General features: G+C 45.8%; 1 protein-coding gene across 1 annotated transcript in view; it reads left to right on the forward strand.

The window, feature by feature from the left end:
* Positions 1 to 2,214: 2,214 nt before the first annotated feature.
* GALNT17 (polypeptide N-acetylgalactosaminyltransferase 17) overlaps positions 2,215 to 22,587 on the forward strand; it is a gene marked incomplete at both ends in the record, with an annotated part of 202,446 nt that continues 182,073 nt past the window's right edge. Inside the window, one exon of the mRNA XM_080357078.1 lies at positions 2,215 to 2,452. Within this exon, the coding sequence (XP_080213204.1) occupies positions 2,215 to 2,452 (238 nt within the window). The remainder of the gene's footprint in view (positions 2,453 to 22,587) is intronic.

Consider the following 22,587-nt stretch of genomic DNA (forward strand, 5'->3'; position numbering starts at 1 on the left):
CTTCCTTAAATCTCTTTTTATAAGCAGTATTTGTTATTTTAAATAGATCTTGCTGTTTCTGTGTGATGTGACAGTGGGAGCGCTAGGTAATGCAGGACTAGGGCTTCTTTATCCAAGACTATTTTCAAATAAGTAGTTTTCTGTTTGCACAAATATTTCTGCTCCTGATACTCTTTATCATGTTTATCGTGTGCCAGCGCACTCCTAAAGAGCCCCTGCACCTGCAGCTGCCATGAGAAGCTTCCCCTTACTGCCAGCAAAAAGCTTTCATGGTTTTGAGGAATTTGTAAGGTAGTTCTGGCTTCATGTCACCAGAAGCATTCACAAGTGGACCCTTGTGCTGGAATAATGAACCTGAGCGTGGATGATGGACTGACCACGTTATTTTAAGGTCTCACTGTGAGTTATGTGCCTGTCGCAATTCTTGAGGTTTGTAGCAGGATTCTGGGTCTGAATGTAGAAACCATAAAAGATTTCTTGTGCAGCTGGTATTAAATTAAAACTCCAGATCCTTTAAAGCAATTTTAGGTTTGTTTCCATGACATTGATTTTTGTTTGTTTGTTTGTCTGTTTCTCCTTTTTAGTTGTGGCTTGAAGGTGAGAGAGGGTGTTCTTACATGTTGAAAAGTTGCCTTGTAGGATATGATGACTCCATGTTGTTCACATTTTCATTCCCTTTCCATGTCATCTTTCTGAAAAGCAGGGGTAACTGTGGCAAATGGTTAAAGCTCTGAGTAGGTGGCTTTACTGTGATTGTTCAGCCATAGCTGTCCTCTCAGATTGAGGATACGGAGTATTCTGGCATGAAAATTTTGGATTTGAATTGTAGTTTATGATGGTTACTGCTACCTCTTTTTAGTGTTTGTAGTGTGGAAGATCCTTGCTAACCAGCTCGGTGCTGGCGCTGCAACCATTCCCTTCCCTGGCACAGAATATTTTGGGAGCCATATCTGGAAGGAGGATGGTTTGCTTTGCTTGGTTAAACGCATGTGTAGAGCAAGCCACGTTTCCGAGTTCAGGGACAGAGCTTTGACCTGGGAGAGCCGGGAGCAAAGTTCGTGCCAGGACCACTCAGCACCCCGGGGGGCAGCGAAATCAGAGACGCAATCGCTGCCCGGGACAGTGGTGGAGTCACCATCCCTGGAGGAGTTTAAAAAGGCGTTTAGACCAGGTTCTCAGGGACATGGTTCAGTGCTGGAGTTGGGTTATGGTTGGACTCTATGATCCTGACGGTCTCTTCCAACCGAAATGATTCTGTGATTTTTTTCTTTATTTTTTTTTTTTCTCGTGACGATCCCTGTCTCAATGTAACGGTGTTACCCCTCGGCTGCGCGTTCCCGGTGTTACCCCTCGGCTGCGCGTTCCCGGTGTTACCCCTCGGCTGCGCGTTCCCGGTGTTACCCCCAGGCTGCGCGTTCCGATGTTACCCCCGCTGTGCGTTCGCGCTGTCCGGAGCCGCTGCCCGGCTCTGGCCGCCCCCGCTGGCGCTGCCGGGGGGATCCGAGGGGACCCGCTCCCCCATCCCCGGGCGGGAGCGGCATCTCCGGGCCCGCGCCGTGCTCGGCGCTCCATCCCGGGATTTCCCTACAGCCGCGGCGCGGCGGGGCCGCTCTCCGCAGGCGCGGGCAGTGCGCGGAGCGGCGCTCTCCGTGCTGCCGCCCGCCGCCGTAGTGACTTTCCCTCCTTCCCCTCCCCGTGCGCTGAGAGGGGCGGGAGCCCCGCGCCCGCCCCCCGCTCTGCCCGCCCATTCCGCGGTGCAGCGAGGCGGCGAGGCCGGGGGGAGCGGCGCGGCCGGCAGGGCATGCCCCGTCCGCGCAGCGCAGCAGCGGCTCCGCGCCCCCCCGCGCGGCCGGCGGAGGCAGGCGCGGCGGCGGCGGCGCTGCCGCAGGGCTCTCCGGCCCCGCCGGCGCCCGGGAGCCGAGGCGCGGTCGCCCTGCGCGGGGCATGAAGTTGCGGCGGCGGCAGCGCGGCGGGCGGAGCGGAGCGGGGCGGGCGGCTCCGGCGGTGGCGTCTCCTTTTTGGGGCCGTAGCCCCGGGGCGGGCTTCGGCGAGCGGCGCTTCTCCCCGCCGGTGAGCCCGGGGCCGCGCTCGGGCGCGCCGCTCCCCGCGCAAGCTCCGCGCCGGGCGATGTGCGCGCAGCGGCGGGCACCTGGCGGAGTGCTCCCTTAGCCCTGCGGGCAGCGCGGCGGCTGGCGGGGCCCCTCGGGAAGTTTGATGGCTTCTTTGAGGAGAGTCAAAGTCCTGCTGGTGTTAAACTTGATCGCGGTGGCTGGCTTCGTCCTATTCCTGGCCAAGTGCAGACCCATCACGGCCAAGAGCGGCGACTCCTTCCATGACATCCATCCCAGGGCAGAAGTGGCCAACTTGACAGCCCGTGGCATCAGCTCCATCCAGGATGCGGTGCTGAAGAGGCTCTCCCTTCTCGAAGATATAGTCTACAGGCAGCTGAATGGTAGGAAATAGTTCTTTTTAGGGGTACGATTGTGGGTAGTGAATCAAGGCAAAGAGTGGGTGCACAGCCTTCTTGAAGTTTGCACGATAGAACCGTGCTTTTTACTGTATTATCGTGCAAATGGAGTCTCAATGGACTGTATCAATTTAGTGTCTGATTTCCAAGTTCCGCCTCTGTTTAAAGCTCAGAGTACCTTGCATAGGATGGGAGGAAGGCATAATAGTGTAGTGCTGCCTTTCAGCTTTATAGTAGCGGTCAGGAAATTACAGTGTCATGATTTCTACATCAAATGAGAAGGGTATTCGGTGGGAGAATATGGTTGGAGCACCACACAGTATATTGATTGTGGGAATGGCATTTACTACTACAGAGTAGGGTTTTGGAAAGGAGTTTTTAAATGGCTAAAATACCTTGCATGATTTGAGTGCAGAAGGTCAGAAAACAAAATGCACTTTCTCTAATAAGTTAAGCAAACTATTTAGTATCTCCTATGGCTCAGCATTGACAGCTGCTAATTAAAATCTCAAGCAATGCTTCTCTTTATAGCGTAGTGAAGGGATTTCTATTAAACTCTCACCAGGTTCAGTAGTTCTCAGATGTAGAGAGGGAGTTTTAAAGACGCTGTGTGGGATAGAGAAACACGTCGTAAAGACATAAGAAATCTAGGTGAGGTATCTAATTAAAACACTGACTGCGGAAGCTCATTTTTTTTTAAATTGTTCCCGGTAGGTTCAGAACTGGGAATGTAATCTCAATCAAGAGTCCCATTTATTGCCTCCAATCTCTGTAGCTTTAACGAATGTGAGTTATCGTATTGCAGACTTAGCAGAGTTAATGTTTTTGGCGATGTCAATGTGATTCTTTCTCTGAGTTTGGAATATAAAGCGAAGGCGTGATTCTGTGCCATGCTGAACGTCAAGCCGGCTGTGCTGTGTCTCCGTATTGACTCAGAGCTATTGCTGGTTCTGTTCCTGCACCGAGGACGTGAGGCAGGTGCAGGAACACAGCACACCTTTCCTGGCGCAGAGTGGTTGTTTCAGTGTCTGCTTCAGGGAAGGCACTACACAAAACAAGAAGCACTTAGCTGAGAAAAGTGCTTTTTATATTGCTACTTTATACACTTGCATGAAAAACCCATCCTGCGTCTGAAAGCGCCTGGCACAGGAGGTGTGGAAGCTGCACTGTTGGGTGACAAACAAGGGGAAACAAAAGAGTAACAAGGAATAAGGTAGAAAGCTCAGTTATTTACAGTCACACTGTGAAACTGGCTGCTTCTGGATATTGCTCGGGCAGAAGTTTTGAGGAAGGTTTAGGCGCTCGTTTAAAAAGGGGCGATAGCTGCAGTGCAGCGCAGGAGACCTCAGCCTAGGACCTCGGTGTTGGGCAGGTAATCATGATACTGTCTACCGTTGCCACAAATACAGAGGGAGAACTGAAATATAACTTATTACCCGTCTTCTGTAAAGATGAACCTGGGAGTCAGTGCCCCGCTGGGCGCTGCTTTTGGAGCTGGCGGCACTTGCGGCAGCTCTGAATGTGGGTCTGTGGGGCGCTCGGCTACATTCCGGGTGTCGTACGGGGGTCTGCGTGGTGCTGAGGAACAGCTATGCACCTAAAGACCAGGACGGGCAGAGAGGTAACAGATACGTGGCCCATACCACAAACGTTTTCTTAGGGCAGACGGAAAGCTGAGCGCATAAATGTGACAGCTTGTCTGGCCTCTGCGTACTGGGGTGATTTATAGCAGCGCTGATGAGCCGGGCTAAAAAATAGCTCTGGCGTAGCAGTTATATAACTGTGGGTCAAGTATATATTTGGTACCTGTGATTTTTAGAAAAGTACGATGTGCTCTGTTCTCTGAGCGATGTCTGTGCGTTGTTGCGCTTCAACAAGCTGTGGGTTTAGAGCGTGGTGTGGGCGGCCAGGTGAACCCCATCACCACCCGCCGCTGCTAAAAACAAACCACCGAGACAGCCCAGAGGACTGAGGGTGCGGAGGCGGCTGGACCAGCTTCCCCACCACGAGTTTTCTGTGCCGAAGTCATTCTGGGCACTTGAAATAATACCTAAAGCTCCGATCTTAGTGCTTGCTTGAAACGTGCCAATATGAGCTCATTTCTTCCTTTTTTTTTCCTTTTAGGATAGGGAAGTTGCACATTGGTGTGAAGTGTCTAACAAAACCCACCATATGCTCTTAGACAAGCTCCCTGCAAAACGCAGCCACCAAGAGAATTCTCTTTCTCTCATGTAAGGTTGTGTTTTGTTTTAATTCTGACCTGTGGTTTGGCACATATAAAATGTTAGAATCAGGTGTATATATATTGTGTGGCACGTGGAAAACCTGCACCTCAGTGAGCATCAGGAAGCGTTTGGCCAAAGAAAGAAACTAAACTGCAGTTTGGGTACAGTCAGCTATGGATTTTTTTCTGCGTTATAGGACTTGGCTGGATTTCAGTGGGAGTTGAAGCCATATTTAAAAACCGAATCTCTTGAAAAGCTCCATTCTGTAAAGATCAAATGAGCAATCTAATCATACCATTGCTGTGGTTTGGGTTTTTTTGAGTCTTGTAGTATAAAGCAGACTGGAAATAGCAGCGCTCTCTGGTATGGCAGCCCTCATTTTGTATGTATATAAGTCTATATATTTATTTCTGTAAATCTTGGCCGTGAAAACAAGCTAAACAACACTGCCTGGGAGCTGGTGAAGGAGCTATTTTACGCAGTTGTTCCTTTTGAAGGGCATTTCTCTATGGTGCCATTCTGGCAGTAACTCCCTCTTAGTCCTGTTTGTGCAGGAGTTGCTGTCCCCTGTCTCCCTCCTTTTTTTTGGCCTAAAGCTGACTGAGAATTGTAGGTGTGTTTTGTTCTTTTAAAAAGTTTATTATTGCCCCTTAGTTCGTTGCACGAGTCTTGTGGGTTTTACCTTTTGCTTTTTTGTTGTTTTTTGCTGTTCTCCGCTTGAATGGCTCCCACAGTCACAAAGAAGTAGGAGGGCGTCCTTTGAAATGGAGGGGTTTGTATGTGCACGCACTTATCTGACAATTCAGAGGGTTTTTAATTTCTGTAGTCACTTTTATGGATGGAGATTTCTGTTCAGCAGATGTTCAGAGAAAGCTAATGAAGGCCTGGAAGGAACGTGCGCGTTTTACTCTGGGTATTAACTACAACTTGTCTTTTTGATCCAAACCTAATTTTTTGTGTGTTGACATTTACATAAGCAAAACTTGCGGTCCAGATTATCTCCAACTTAGTGGAGATTCATGTAAATGAACTCTTCGGTTGGGTCTGTGTTTACAAAGAGAGAGTTTCTGTGCTAATTAGCTCACGAGGACCTAGTGCGAATGAAGACCTAGAAGAGAATATTCAGCTTCTGCCACAACCTTGGGCCTCCTGGGCAGCACTGGGAAAACGCTTGGATTTACCCATCCAGAGGAGTTTGTGAAATAATGCATTTGTAGGATCCTCAGACAACAAAGGTGGGCCAGTTTTTAGCATCAAATTATTTCTATGATGAGCGACATGACTTGAAGAAAGCCGTAGTTTGCCTCCTGAAACGCAGCAGGAGAGAGGGTGAGGCTGATGTTTGCCCTCAGCCATCCCTGCCCAGTGTAGGAGAAGCATTCAGAGCTTGGTCGTTATCTGAGAGACTGCTGGGATGTCCAGGGTCCATACGCAGGTTTCCTTACGTGTGCAGAGCGCTGGGGCTGCACCCGTGTTGATTATTCATCCCAGGTAAGACAAACAAGCCTGGATCTGATTTTGTGTGTTGGTTTTTGTCTCCATGCTTCTGAGGCTGATCCTACCCAAGTGTGAGCGATCCCCTGTTCTAAAGCCTGTTTGCCAGAAGCTCTTGGAGTCAATATATGAAGAGTTTAGTCATTAAATAGCGCTGCTAGCTTGAGAATAAGAAGCGCAGGAGGGAGGGTGCTCTAAATAAACCCTTGGTTTGCGTGTGGGGAAACTGTGATCCATCTCTGCCGTAGCTGAGCACCCCAAACAGCTGTCAGTGCAGCAGTTCTGCTGGTCCCTGTCACCTGAGGGACCTCCTGGGTGCGCTGCGGTGAAACCTCCGTGTCTGTGTGTGTGCACAGAGCTCTGGCTCTTAGATTACAGCCTCCCTGAAGGCTCTAAACACCCTCTCTAGCGCTTTTGGCTTCACACACAACAGCTGAATCTAGTAGGTGCTTGGCTGCCTGGAAGCCAATGAGACAGGAATGATGTGGCATCTTTCTGAGTGGGGTGAAAAAAAAACCACATAAAAATCCTTCAAGCTAAATATTAGTAAGACAGAAAACACGGTGAAAGGGCGTTGCTGACTCATCCTCAGCTCTTCTTGTACATTTTATGTTGTCAACTCACAACAGATTATGTGTAAGATCAGGGCGAATAAAAGCTATTTGCAAATTGTTGTAAATGAGAGGCCAGTGATGAAGAATCACTGATGCTGGCCAGACAGTGGGTGAGCAGAGAGGGCTTTCCCCTTCGTGCTAAACAAGTGCACAAAGAGTAAAAAAAAAAAAAAAGAGTCGAAGAAGAACTTTAAATTCCTTGGTGATTAAATAAGCCCATGTTCATTTTTCAAACAAGCTTGCATCTGTGCTTTTGCACGTGGAATTATTTGCACATGCCTAGATCTGAACGAGAGCCCGCTAGCCTCCTCCCTGCACACAGGCTCTGCTCGCGGCTGCTTATTCAATTAGGAAATGAACTTTGGGGGGGTTGTGTGTGGACACCAAGGCTGATACTGAAATGCAGCCTTTTGCACGGCCTTGCTATCCCCCTCGTAAAGTGGCACTTAATTAACTTAAAACACTTTAAAGATATGTGGATTTACTTCCCATAAGGATAAGATAATGCTTATCTTCTGTAACACTTATCAGCCTCAAAGGTCATTACAAACTTAGTTAACTACTGCGCATAAAAATTATATATGTAAATAAGGCAGATTAAAAGCAGTTCTATCAACCATTTAGTAGTATTTAATAGCGTTATGCTCACAGACTAGTAATATGAAGATTTTAACAGGTAATATATTAACTAAAATGCTAAGAAATTCTCTAATTAAGATAAACCACTAAATGTAAATAATGGAGAGTAGGGAAATGCAGTTTGTAGGCAGAAGAGCCCAAACTTTTAAATCATGTTAATGAAATAGAATGGCTTTCTTTGCAAGCACAACCTTACCAGGCGAAATCCCTTGATATGAGAAATGATGTTGTGAAGATAAAGCAATAGGAATGGGGTGAGTTCTGTATTGGTGACAGTTGTCACCCAGAATCCGAGATGCTGTTCCCCTGTCTGTCCCGCTGCTGTGATGTGTCTGAAGTCGAAACCAACTGTATTTTTGGTATAGCCTTGTATAGATGCATGGTAAAAATTGCAGCTTTAATATTTATCATATACCTAACAGAACGGGTTGCCATATTCACTGTTAAGAATAATGCAAAATATCCAGATTCAGTACATGCTTTTAGAAATTCTCAGCCTAAACTTACCAACTGCAGGCCAGTGCACAGGCTTGAGACACCTGAGAGCTCGTGTCTAAATCATTCTGATCAGGTTCATGGAAATTGGGTCTGATACCAATCAAAGAGTGAATGAAAGAAATACGTCTTAGAGAATAGAGTTAAAAGATGAGGCTTCAGATAGTCATTTAGGAGGCATCTGGAGGCTTAGACGTTAATGTGACATTTAGTTTACAATCCGGCTGACTAGGAACTGATAGATAATTTTTGTTTTCGATAGTTGTTTGGCATCATCATCTGAACATTCACTGTCATTGGCCATGAATGAGTAATAAGCCAGTAGCACATTTATCATGCAGAGACAACACAGGATTCACGAGATGCAACAACAGCAGTGACTAGAGAATAGTGACAATGCTGGTATTTTATTCTTGCATATTAATTCAGATCTGCCCAAAAAGAGATGGTAGAATTTCCGAAGGAACATTAGATTTATGCTGCTAAGTTAGTTGGACAGATTTTAAGAATATTTTTATAAGGCTTAAAAAAAGAAAGGTGATGTCATGATGTGAATTACAGTATTATTTCCAAGCCTCACTCCGGATCAGCGCTGTGCTATTATGTCTCCAGTAAGGGACATTTGGAATTGGATGCATTTGGCAAAACATGGGCATGTAGTGACATTTCGGTGCCTGAAGGCTCCAGCTGCCACTCCAGAGGGGCCCGACTCGGCCGTCACCGCCTGTCACATCTGCTGGGCTTACATGGCGACTCGGGTACGCCGAGGCCTTTGGGCTTTTGTTGAGACGACACAGTCTCATGCCTGCTGGGTTGGGATCTTCTGCTTTAATCAGAGAGGACAGACGGACAAAGTTGGCTTGAGGTGTGTGCTGTCAACGCACTCAGATTTTGGGGAGTTCTGATCTGTCTTGGCCACCGTCTTCCCTCGTTCCTTCTCTGCCGGTAGAAAGCGTGTGCATTTCGAATAAGAAAATGCTGTTATGTAGCTCGTGAGCAAATCTACCTGTTAATAAGGCATAGCACAAAAGAAAATAGAAATCCTTCTCAGGTAATTAAGAAGGTTTTAATCATTCTGTGATTTATGCCACTAATCTTTATCTAAAACTGAACAATCTGGTCCAGATGTTAGGCAGGCTGGCAGGCCGCCAGCTCCCACAGATGCGCCTGCGTCCCTGGGTAGGTGAGGACATTCTGCATGCTGAAATATTAAACTTTAAAAAGGAGACCTTTTTTTAGGATAAGAAGTGCTTACCAAAGTCTGCAAAGTGCTGTTCAAACTGAATAGTCATAGTATTGACCCTGCCATGAGTCAACAGCGGTGATTTAACATCAGTTATGTATCCTAGTGGTATGATATTATTTTTCCTAAACAGTTTTGGAAGTAGTAGAACTGTATTTTCTGGCCCCCAATCCCCGTGGTCAAATTTCTTCAAGAAATTGTCAAATGCTTTACATCTTGTTGCTGTAAGCATAGCTAGTTCTGCCTATAAATCTAATAGCTATCGACCCACAGTCTGACAGTCACGGATGGTTATCTAAAAATAATACAGCGGTGGTGCAACGAGAGCCCGATGTAAACCATGATGTGCGGGGGAGAGCTGTGCTGAGCCTCGCTCTGCTCTCACCCAGCAATTAACACCCTGCTCCTGATGTAACAATGGGGCTTTGGTGCTTGTGTCAGTGGGGACATGCAAAGGTATCAGAAAAAGAAAGACAATTCCCTAAAGTCAACAGAGTGTTGGATAAAAATCACAGTTGGCTTTTTCCTTTTGAAGAAGCTGCTGATGTGCGCTCGCTGTGCGACACGCGCCCGTTCCGATGATCCTGCCCTCCCGGGGTTCGCTCGGATACCCAGACAGTGATGCTAAAGGTTTCCTGCCGTGTTACAGCGCTCGTTCAGCCTTGGAACAGGAGATACCTCCAGCTCCGCAGGGTAATACTGGAGTAATATGATAACTCTTGGTAATTGGATTTTTTAAAAATAGAGATTTTTCCCAGGTTGTCTGACCAAGAGCACGACTCTTCCTGCTATTAGGGAAAATGGAAGATCTCTTCAAAGCTGGGGCTCTGTCATCTGTAGTATATCATCAATTCTCACTGCACAGCTGGCATGTCTTGTTGTACCTGATTACTTAATTTCAGCACAGTAAAACCAGCTGTGTGATGTGTCAGCATCCGATGCTGAGGAAGGAAGGGGAATCCTCAGTCCTGCTTCCCTTTAGTACCCTGAGCCTGTGCACAAAAGGAAATAAATGTCTTGTGTTCCTCCCCGTGGTTTGAAGCGTGGTTGCCCTTGAGCATCCTTCATCTCCCTGAATCCCTTCCCCAGCACTCAAATGGGATACAGGAGTTGCTCTTCTCTTTCTTTTTGTGTGTGTTTGTGGGCAGTGAAAATCCAAATTGCTTTTCCTTGGCGTGTCTAAGTGCTGCTGAGATACAGAAAGCAGAAATCCATTACAAGAGAAAAACCAGGAGTGGATTAACAGACGCTAACAGTGAGTTATTTTGGGTTTTTCCTCAAGCTGCAGGGAGCAGGAGAGAGTCAGGCAAGGTCTCTTACCTGACTGTCATCGGAATTTATTTAACCTTGCTTTTAATCTTCATTTACTCATGTAGTTCTTGGGGCAGTGCAGCAGTCCACTGTGGTTGTGCATGTTCTCAGGGCATAAAGATGAACCGAGAAGGTTAATTTTAAAATGCAACAATTAGAGTTTCTTTCTGGGTCTTTGCCTACATTACACTTTAAATTAAATCATGAGAGCACTCATGTTTGTGCCAAATTACAACAAATTCTTCCAAAGCAGTTGCTTGATCATACTCTAAAAACATAAAGCAAAGTAGGAAGGAAAAAAAAGTGAAAAACAATTTGATGTTTTGGAGCTTGCTTATATTCTGTTAATTAGGTTTTCAATAATTTTTGTGGATCTTTGTGTGTTTTTTGGTGTGTAGTGAAGTGTGCTGGAACACTGAATGTTTTAAACAGGTTGGAGCATAAAAACCGTAGGCTGCCAGATTTTATTGAAGTCTTTCGTATTTGCACTTACAAGACAATATTCATATTAACAGTCACACTTGTCTAAACCTGTAGTCAAGGCTGGGGCCACGTTGTGCTTTGTGTATAAGTGTAGACCAAACACCATAATGTGGAATTTCAGTTTGCTTGGAGCTGTTATTCATGTAATCTGGAGGGTGTCACCACGAAGGGGCTGGTGTCACCATCAAGGGCACCAGGCATTCAGTACCAAAGGGTTAGGTCGCAGTTTTCCTCCAACGTTTTGTGTGATGCTGGATGAGTCACTTAGAATAATATTACAGCAAATATATATGAGTTAGAGATTCAAGTTCCCTTCTGTATTGCTGAGTGAATGTCTCAAGGGCAGGAAGAGATGAAGAGGTTTATATGTGGGAAATCGTATGAGAACAAAGGAGAAGTTGCAGTGATTTGAAGATGCTTGGAACTGGTGTCAAAAAGGTAGGAACAGAAAAAGTGAGAAAGGAGAGATGTTTGACTCACTACTTATTCCCCACCATAACAAATGGCTGGAATGTGGCCTTAATTAAGTGATTACCACTCATTTACACTGTGACCCTGCCCAGTGGCCCTGTCTGCTTCATGTCCCCTATATTTGGTGCTATAAACAGTGAGAAACAGGCCATTCCCCACTCGCTTGTCATTCAGTGAGATAAATCATGCAACAGCATGAGACCGAAGACGAGGGGAGAATTAGACCTAATGTTGTGTTAATTCCCTGTGGCTTTTGGATTTAAAACTCATGTTGATTTAAAACTATATTAATTATATGTCGACTAGGTTGAAGGGGAAATGTGTGAGGAAGTGCAATAGAAGAGGAAGATGTGCTGGTGAAGGAGAAGACACAGGAGGTTTTGGGCAGGAGCAACGTGCTGGGGGCTTTGGGGACAGCGGAGGGGACAGGGAGCAGCTCCTCTCTGTCCTTCCTCAGGGTTCCTGCCTCCAGAAGCTTTACTTGCCCCCATGAGTGATGTGGAACAGGTTCAACATGAGGAAAATAACCACCATGCACCAATTCAGGAACCCTGGTTGTGGGAGGCCCAGAAGTCTCAGCTTGGAGGAGCAGATGCTGGTGTGGTTAAGGCTGATTTGATTGACCCTGTGCAATGCCCAAAGGGACAGAGCTGGATTTTAAGCTCTGCGGGTGGAGATGAGAAACAAACCTGCAGTATCTGGATAAATAATGATTAATTTAAGGGGCTGGGGATGGATGAGCTCCTGTCTCTGATGTGAAGGGGGACAGTTCAAACGTGGTGCTGTTTGATTAGTACTTGTGATATGAAGGGACAGTATGACAGCTGGATCATGCAGATGATTTATGGGTGTGCAGGCAGCTCTCCTATAGAAACCTGCCCCTTGCAGGAATGTCTGTAGGTAGTTACCAGTTTCTGCCCCGTCTGACGTGGAAGCTGTTAGTGGAGTCAGGTCGTATTGACTTCAGTTGTGTTTGGATCAAGCACTGAATCAATAAGTGACTTTCTGGGGGAGTTTAATAGCTGGTCTGCACAGATATCAAAGGGTTAGACAGTAAAATGGGATTTTACACTTTTATCAGTCTTTTCTCAGGAAGTTGCTCAACTTCCAGATACTAATTAATGCTCTGTTCCTTCCACCAGTTTTCCTCCCTACTGATGCTGCCTGTTTGATCCTCTAGAACAGCATCAGACCTTGCAAATTAGAGCCGTCTGCCAGGCTACGATGAGGAAACAGGCAGTGAACAGAAAGGAATAAAACTTCGCCATCACATCCCAGTTTGAAGCATCTGGCATAATTTCTGCTCTTTGTGCAGCTCTTTGGAAAATCCTGGAATTCCCTTGAATGTCCATGCTCTGATTATAATTACCGGAACTGCATATCCAGAAATAGGCAGCTGTAATTACAGTTACTGGAGCTGGATATCTGAAGAAAGCAATTTGCTCCAAAACTGCAGACCCAGGTGTAGGCATCTCTGGTCGCATCTTATTCTGAGGCTGCTCAGGCTTTTCCATCGTGAGAAACTGCTTTAATTTGTTTATAAGTTTTCCCAGCGAGGCTGAGATGGTCAGATATTGTCAATATCATGGTTGTCTGTAATCCCAGCAAACCGGTCTGGATGTTTTTGGAAATATGATGTATGAGAAAAACATGTTCTATTGTTCCTGGGGAGGGACAAAAGCCGGTACCAGGGGACAAGGACTGAGCTGGCAGCTCTGAAAAATGGGGCTGGGAAACCACAGGAGCAGAGATTGGAGGAGATAAGGAGGCTGATGTGGGGGAGAGATGGGACAGGACAGGGTGTCCTGGGGACATCTCCGCTTTGCTACAGGAATGTCTGAACGTAGCGCAGTTCCTTGGTAATTTCATTACAAGTAGCGGACATATGGCTAGCTGCAGAAAACTGTTACTTTCAACGCAATATTTTATATAAATGAAGTTTAACTAAAAAGGTAGGTTACTTCCAGAAACATTCATGCTAAATGTGGTTCTTAGGTGGTTTTGCTGATTAAAGTGTTAGCCTTGCAGAGCATGCAGATGTGTGGGTATAAAGCCAGGGCAGGTATTATTAGCTGTGTAAAGCAAAACAATACAGTCACTGTGGAAAAATTATGGGTTTTGTGCTGAAACAGATATTTAACCTTTGTTTTTACAACTCCAGAAATGAAGCAGTTTGTTTCTTAATGTAGGCTTAATGCTCCAAGTGTACGCTGACTGTATTTTCACATCTGAACGTATGAAATGCTGGGCTATTAAAATCTGGTTTAACGATCGCTTTTCCCATAACTCCTAATATTTGCCATTTACTAATTATGATGTGCCTAAGTAGTTCTCATCCGCAGTAGGTATTTCAAAGGCTGCAGCTGTCCTAGTTTCAGGCTAACTGCTGGTAACTTCTTCTTTTATTTCTTGAGAACTGAGCATTATCGCTGTTTTTTGCAGGTTGGCATTAAGCGCTTGCCTCACACTGTTCTTCATTAGAAGGTTTTTGATCTACTGGTCCCCGGTGGAAGCAGAAATAGTGAGATCTGGGAGTGCTGGAGAACACACCTGTTTATTTCAGCGAGCTTTGGTTTATGGTATAAACTCATGCTGGGTCCACAAAGGTTGGTTGGTGTGGAACGCTATTTGTTTTGGGACCTCCTGCTCTATTATTTTTTAATCCTTAGGATTTTCCAAGGAATTTTGACTCAGGGAAATGTGGCTATTTGAAAGGTGGCAGCAAAGGCAGCAGCTTTGCAATCTTCCCAAACAGCTTGTGGGGATGAAAAAGGCAGGATGAAAAACCTCCTGGTCCATTTTGCTACTCCAAGGGCCAGTGTAACAGGACCACGTGAACTAGTTTAAGGCCCCAAAGTTGTTATGGGGCTGTCGACCTTGTAGTCTGGCGGCCTCCCTGGAAAACAGAGCTGAGATTGCAAGGAAAGTGATTGTACAGAAGAACTGATAAAACATTAGGAAGCAGGAATACTTGAAGGAAAAAGGGAAATACACAACTTGTAACAATTCAGATGCTCTACAAGTGAGGAACGCCTCTTAACTTGGTTGTCTGTCCTCCTTGCATTTCATTTTACCTTCAATTTTACCTATTTTTTTTTTAATCCCATTTCTCAATCATCTTCACCAGAGGCACCTCCAGCTGTGACTCGACAGCTGCTGCTGTCTTCTCCAGCATGTGCTGCCCAAAATCCCACTTGATTCTAGGCCTTAAGGCACAGTGCTGTCTATTTTTGGTATTTCTTCTACTGAAAAATGGTACATATTAATATTAATAATGTGCTTTCCAAATTCAGAAGCCTCCAGGCCTATTGCAATTATGGTTGGTTTTTTTAAACCTCAGTTTTTGGCAGGTATGTCCCGGCAGCGCACGTGGCTTTAGGAGCATGTCCCAGTGCTTTAGGCTCAGGTGCAGTGGGCAGCGCTCAGGTCCGGAATTAGATACTTGAATGTAAGTGCAAGCTTTGAATACACCCTTTTCACTTTGTGTCCTGTCAAATAATTCAATCTGACCTGGAGGAAGAGATGGTGGCACCCAGGGAATGATGTGCAAGCAGGTTCTTCTCATGCTGAACCACACGCTCCTTCTGCACAGACCTCCTGTGGTTACCTATCTCCAGAGCTTATTTCTTGCTTCTGAGCCATCAGCTCCATTTCTGCTCTCTAGAAGGCAAAATGCTGCTGTTCTTAGAGGTAACCTCAGCCCTACAGCCTCTATCTCTTTCCTCCAGGAGTTTATAATATAAAGGTTTCCTTTTTTGCCTGCTCCTTCGTTTGCATTTCTCACACCTCCATGCTGAGCCTTGGCTTAAAACCTTAAGAATTGAAGCTCAAGAAGTTGGGGGGGAAAAAAGAGCTGATCCAGGATTCTTCTCAGTGGATCAATGGAGCAAAAGAACAGGCTGAAGTTGCACAATTGTGAGTTAGGGGAACTTTGCTGAACATGCTGCGTCAGGGGCTCACACCAGGTGATTATCTGCAGAGATGCATAAGGCAAATGCTTCTCCAGTCTTAGGAAATTCCGTTATACTTGAATTTTAAAATGTTGATTTAAAAAAAAATAATTTAAACCCCCAAATTGCTGATGGGGCATTCAATTAATAACAAAATTCTTGTGGTTAATTTTCTTTGTCTCACTTTTTTTGGGTGTTAATAGATAAAACCCTTCAGTGAGCACTGGAGTTTATTTTCATGCCTTCAGTTGCGTTTTCTGCAGCATCCGCAGTCCTGCCCCGTATGCAGAGCTCAGGAAGCTATTCGGTGATCTAGGCTGGAATTAGAGAAGCTGCTTGGTTGGATCAGCGCGAACAGAACGTTTTCTGAGAGTCAGTGTGGGGACAGCTCAAAGCACCGGCAGTCGAACCCTGTAGCCTTGTCTGCATTGTAATTTCTGTGGAGCGGATCCTGCCCTGTCCCTTCATCAGGTGGGCTGGGAAGAGCCCAGGGCTCACTTTGTTCAGTGCAGGTCCAAGCTGCGGTGTTGCCAAGGACTTCAGGGCCATTAGGATCAGGCTTGTCTGAAGCGCTTTATCAATTGGCAGTGTGAATCAGAAGGCTTTATGTTAGGGGAAGGAAATAAAAAGGTAAGGCTTAATTTTCAGGCCGACGTTGGTATATGCTGGGCTTCTCCTGCATTGGTCCCTTGAGCTTTTGCAGTCTAATCCAAGAGATTTTATTTTTTTTTTTATTCCCCCCTTGTTAGACCACAAAGACCCTTTGTGTTCCATTTGCATTGTGTTATCTGTTGAGGACTTGGACTTGTAGCTCTATACCAAATTCACAGAATCCCAGAATGTCAGGGGTTGGAAGGGCCCTGGAAAGCTCATCCAGTGCAATCCCCCCATGGAGCAGGAACACCCAGATGAGGTTACACAGGAAGGTGTCCAGGCAGATTGGAATGTCTGCAGAGAAGGAGACTCCACAACCCCCCTGGGCAGCCTGGGCCAGGCTCTGACACCCTCACCAGGAACAAGTTTCTTCTCATATTTAAGTGGAACCTTTTGTGTTTCAGTTTGTACCCATTACCCCTTGTCCTACCATTGGTTGTCACCCAGAAGAGCCTGGCTCCATCCTCCTGATACTCCCCTTTTCAATTCAGAATTAAGCGTATAGCAAGTACCTTGCAAGATGTCATTCATTTTTCATATTTTGGGGTTTATTTTTGACAAGGAAATACAGTTTCATATTTATACCCATGCCAGGAATAAATCAAATTAGTCTGAAATTAGCCTTTGCTCTTACAATGCTTTACACATTTCAAATATTAAAGAGATAAGGAAGGAGCTGAGCAAACCTGCTTTGAAGACGAGCTGATTTCCATAGCAGGCAGAACGACCTACTTAAAGGGAGGGGGAGAGCCGGTGGAGTCAAACACGGGCTCGTTATTTATTGATAGAGTTTTAAAGTATCTGCACGAGTGCTCCCCTGGCCGAGCCCTCTCCTGACACTCACCTGCCAGAGGGTGAAGAAGTTGGAGCTGAAGAAACGTCATTTGTGCTTGAAGAGCCTCCTTTGCATTCAAAAGACTTGTGTTGGCTTTGCAGGTAGAACCGTGCAGCTCAATGTGCAGAAACTTGGTGGATGACAAGATTCAGAGAGGGCTTTGGGGGAATGTTAATCACAGCTTAACATTTGTAGGAAATCTCCTTCATTGCTTCACTTAAATGAGAAGGAGCAGCTCTGGGGCTCTTGAGCATTGTGGTCAAGAGCATGGATGTTCGGGAACGTCCTCGTGGAGAATTGCCAAACGGCGGCAGATCTGGAGACCCCCTGGTCCATGGTGGAGCAGCAGATGGGGGGTGAGGTGCATTTACTTCTGGTTTTATGCACTCCTAGTTTAGTAGCCAGGAGATGCATGGAGGCCTATGTATGTAGAAAGACGTGGGTATACGATTTGTGGCCTTTTTTTTTTCAAATGGGCTCCCTTAGTAATAATATGTGTCCGATTCAGATCTGGAACCATTTAGGAGAGGATCTACCTGCAAACCAGCAGTGGTGTCTGGGAGGCCAGTGGTGTCCATGGGGCTGGAGTGAGTGACACCAGCATACGCAATCATGGCTCATTGCCCTGTTCCTGGTATGGTCACTTCTTTTGCTGTGAATTGTGTGATGTGCTCTCAGATTAGAATGGCCATGGGTCATACCAGCCATCGAGATGCAGCAATTTGGACAGTAAAAGCTGATTTGTCAGCCCCAGGGGGTTTATAACTTGTTTAGAGAACCAACACTCATTTGGTTGTGCCCTGCTGGTGCTGCTTTCTGGTCTGCAAGCTGTGTTTGTATCTTAATTTGTGTCATCTGCAAAATAATTTGTATATCCAGGACCTGAGTTGAGTGCAGCTCGCGCATTGCAAGAAACTGCGATAGTCTGAGCTTTCGGATGCTCAGAAACTGATACTCTGCTCTTGCATTTAGAGCATTACGATGTCTTGACAGGCAGAAGGGGAGGACGGGTTCTTGGTCTGAGCTTCTGACTCAGTCTTATCTGAACTGGTGATCTTAACAAGTTTCTATAGAGATGATTTGTACATTTAGTCAGAGAAGATACTAAAAATTATTTGCTCACTCTGCATAGTGATAAATATTTTGTAAGAACAATGTGTGTCTGGTTATCTTTGCCTGAAATCTTTATTTCTTCCAATACCTGAGTGGAACGAGACGACAACGTCCCTGCCCTGCGGGTAGTCGCGTTTCACTGGAGCCATATGTTGAGTTTGTGAAGCCCGGTGGAAATTTGACAGGATCTACGAACTAAGTTAAAAATTAAGAACTGCCGAGTAGGTGAGAAAAGGCTGCTCGGAGCCACCTCGGGGCATCGCTGCTACCGTGACAACTCTGTTCCGTGCAATTATTGTCCCCTGTTGCTTTTTTAATGGCATTTCTTTTTCTTTGAGTCAAAACTCGGCTCCTTTTAACTTCCAGTCTCCACTAAGAATAGTAAATCTGAGAAGTCTATAGGAAGTCTTGTGGCCTGTTTTAAAAGTTTTATGTGTTTCAAGTAGCATATACAAAATAGAAGCTTATTGACCAGGGAGGAAAGTCTATCAGCTGATGCCGAGAGAGCGATGGGGAGAACTGGTGAGGTCTGGTAAGAGATGGACTCTTAACTAAGTTCTAAACTTGCAACCTGGTAACTTCTTAGATGCTCCTAACTTTTGAAGAGGTGCAATGGGTTACCGTATCTTGCTTTGAGCACTGAAGAGTTCTGTCACATCCTCTGAGCTCACCTGCCTTCTTTCCATGGTGAAGAGTCTTAGTTTATTTCATTTCTCATATATAAAGAGCATTTTAAAAGATCTTTGACATGCTATAGCTTTGTGTTGCTAGATTTGTTTTGTACTCTTGGTTGTTTTTAACTGGAGATGACTAGAGCTGCACCCGGTGTTCTGGGTATGAACACAAGGCCCGAAATAAGGAGGGAGTACTTGGGCCAGACACTGGCAAACTGACTTCAATATTTGCAGGAGAAATCAAAGACGTTCCTTTATATGCAATTCCTACTATTACTGTTTAAATTGGCCCAGGCCTCAGGTGGATGGTTTCTCATACCCTGAGCTGAATGTCTCTAATTCTTCCAAGTCCTCCCCTTCCCACCCTCTTCCCCACAGTGACCTGGTGCAGAAGGTGGAGCTGGAAGATAAGATCCCTCAGCCTCCTGGATCTTTGGGCTGCTTCATGGGGTCTGTAGAGTCTCGGTGCATCAGAAAATAGAAGTTGAGTGCTTAAAGCTGAGCCTGAAGTGACATGGATGATTTGAGCCACTTGCATAACTTTAGTTCGTTCATTTTCGCGTCAGGATTAACGGAGTTCTTAGGACCTCCTGGCATCCCCAGGGATGTGTCTTACCTATTGTCAGTGGGGTTGCAGATGGATCCTCCCCTTTGTCTCTCAATATGTGTGGTGTGGATATTTGGGTGCTCTTGCTGAGCAGAATTTGGCAAGTCTGTGCTCATTCCAGTCTCTGCTCCGCATTTATTCCTCTTGCACATTGATCCTTTCACCTCTGTCTTTTGCAGTCGTGCACAATGGACTCTTGTTCATGTCAGAAACCAGTAAGGCTTTGATTTTTTTTCTTTTGTAGCATTTGTATTTAACGTATATGTCAATACGATGCACTTCAGATTTGTGTGTGCCAATACTGCAGGGCGTAAATAGACCAAACTGAAATGGAAAATGTAAGACGCTTTACAACGTAATTCTGTGTCATTAAAACAAGTTGTGTCTATGGTAGGAATTTAACGATTCCTTTCAGAATTATTTAGTTTAATGTAGTATTTTTAAAAAAGACTTTATTTGGCTGAACTGTTGGAGAGCTAACATGGCAATTCTTTCTTAGCCGTTTTGGCATTTGATTGAATGGTAAAACATGTAAGTTAAGTTGTAATAAAATCTTATTTATATATTTTCAGTCAAAAGATTGTTGTACCAGCAATGTCCTCACCGCTTAAGGAGAGAGTCCAAGAACTTGCTGAGTTCACTGGTGTTGACCTAAAGGAGAAGGTGTGAAATGTGCGGTGTTGCCCAAATAAAAGCAGTTACCAAAACGGGATGTTTTATATTCAACAGAAAGGCTGCTGAGAAGGGAGGGATAAGAAGTAGCTTATGTCAGGATTAACTCTGGGAAAGGCTGACCTGGAAGCAGGACTTGGGGATTGGTACAAACTGGAAGATAACCAAAAAGGGAATCAGAATCAAAGCTGCTTTATTGTTTGTTGTTATGTATCTGTTTTCAGACAACCGGTAAATGAAATTTTAGATTTCAGTGTTGTAGCCACTTGCCTTTGGCGGAAGGCAGTTTGTTACAGATAATGGCTTCAGATGGCTTGCAAGACATTTTTGAGATCTGGGGGGTCCTAGAGCAGCAGTGACCGTATCTCACAGTGCCCAGAGCGTTCATCTGCAATCCAAGGCAGCCGGGTGCTGTGGGACCCTGCGAGCTGGCTGCATTTCAAAGCTGAAAGCTGAGGCCTTGCTGAGATGCCTCCCGGGAATGTTATTTAATCCTTGATACACAACTAGCTGCAGAATAGGTCTCCTCATGTCATAACCCGTGTTTTGGGTCAGCAGGCTCTCTGCTTCTCAATATTTTTTCATTCAGTTCTTCTGCTCTGTGACGAGGTTATGAAATACCAGGATTAAGCCTTATGCTTTGAAACCTAAAGTGCTTTGGTTATCGGTTGCGGCATGTGGACAGTGGTGGACAAACTGTGCTGAACCCTGATGAGAAATGCCCCAGAGATTCTGTCCTGGGTGTTTGGTGCCTGGAGTTCAGCCCCAGGGAGGGAGAGCAGCGCAGAAATAGTTGATACTGATAAAGACAGTGTCCTTTTCCAGACGCGCTTGTCCGCGGCACAGGATAAAGCTGTTCCCGTGGGTATGGCAATGCAAACAAACCAGCGGAGCTCTTGGATCCAGTTGTGAGAGATGGAGCAGATGGGCCCTTGTGTGCAAACAGAGCGTGCTCTGCGTTCGCTGGCACAGCGTCTGCCGTAGGACTGGAGCTTCAGTAATGCCAGACCCTGTAAAAGCTCTGCAAAATCATCTTTTCTTCAGAAAATTAATTAACTGGTTGTTTTTTCTGATACAATGGAGACTGAGATCCTGTACTGTTACATATGGAAGTTCTGCATCTGTGGGCTTTATGATTTCTTCCCTCTTGCTCCTGCGATTTGAAACCACAGTTCTGCCCCTGGGGCTGCTGCCTCCAGCCCCTGCCCACCAGAACACCCCTCGCTTTCCCTCCTGTGTGCACTAAAGAGAGCCAGGGAATGGATAAATAAACACCAAACCACTTAGGGGTCTTATCTTCATATGGAAGAAGGAAGGGTTTTGCTGGGATGCATCTGAGTGAGGCTGCAGGGGATGAGCTGGAGCTGGGTCTGCTGGGCAGGGTATGGCATCTGTACCTCTGGAAAATAGTTTTAAGGGCTGGTATCTGCCATAAGCAGGGGTTGGAGGGGACATCTCTCATAGTCGCTTTGCCCTAAGAAGGGTGCAGGTTTGGATTTTGAAAATAAATTCTTGTATCATGTTTCCATCCTTAAAGCTCCTCCAACTGCGCTTTGTGCAGCTTGGAATGGGGCCTTGCTCACCTGGCTTTCCAAAGAGATGCTGGGACTGGTGTCTCTAACAGAACTCAGTGCAAGAAGAGGGGACTGGAATCAGATCACGCTGCCTTCTGTCCAGGCGTGCGAGTAGGGAGGCAAATACTCTCCAAGTAGCTCATTGCAGTTGGGCCTTCCTGAAGGGTTAAAAACCGAATGGTGCAACATGTGGCCCTCGACGTGGAAGGGAAGCGGAACATCTGGGGGGCAGCTCCCAAATCCTCTCAGCGTTTGCAGGGGCAGTGAAGCAGAGTGTTTTGGGTTTGTGGGTTTTTTCCTGTGGTTGGTGTTTTGTTCCTTTTCCCAAGCCCTGTAGATATCTTGCAGCACGGCACTGCTCATAAAGGGAACACCACAGGGGCGGTGCAGTGCAGACAGGATTTGTCGCTCAGTTGAACATCCTAGAACCAACTCAACTTCCCTGCTTAAAAAAAAATCATAATGATAAATGATGTAGCCAATTCTGTATGGAAGCAAATGTAGAAAACTGTCGGAAAGGAAATCTGCACTTAAGGTCTGTAGAATCAAATACCCTTAGTACCTGTTGTCTGTGTATGGCTTGATAATTGCTTTCACCTTCTGAGTTATTTTTGTCTGCATGTGGCACACCTGAGAGCCTTCAATCTGTACCAAGCCTGTGATAAGCAGCTTCCTTTTGGCAAGAGGTCTCTGCGTTCCTCCCACTGCTTTCTCTTTATGGCTTAATTTCTTTGGCATTGCCACAGTTTGATTTTATTTTACGGCTTGCGGCGTGAGGTCCCTGAATCACTTAAAGTCCGTTAAGCAAACATCTATTTCTGGGATTGATGTTTTAATTTAATAAACCAAATTTAATAAACCACTTTCTAATGGGGGTCAGCTGCAGCCGTGAATTTGTAACGAGCCTTTGGGAGCCCTGTGGAACGGCAGCGTTGGGCACCGAGCGGGCGCTGGGTCCAAGCAGGGGGGTGATGGATGGCTCAGGAGGCTTTGCACGGCTTCTGCTCCTCACCCTGGTGCCAGGGCTGGATCTGCCCTTTTGTGTAATCCCAGGAGCTGTACGGGA

The sequence above is a fragment of the Nesoenas mayeri genome, assembly GCF_963082525.1.
Source record: "Nesoenas mayeri genome assembly, chromosome: 20".
NCBI classification, from domain to species: domain Eukaryota; kingdom Metazoa; phylum Chordata; class Aves; order Columbiformes; family Columbidae; genus Nesoenas; species Nesoenas mayeri.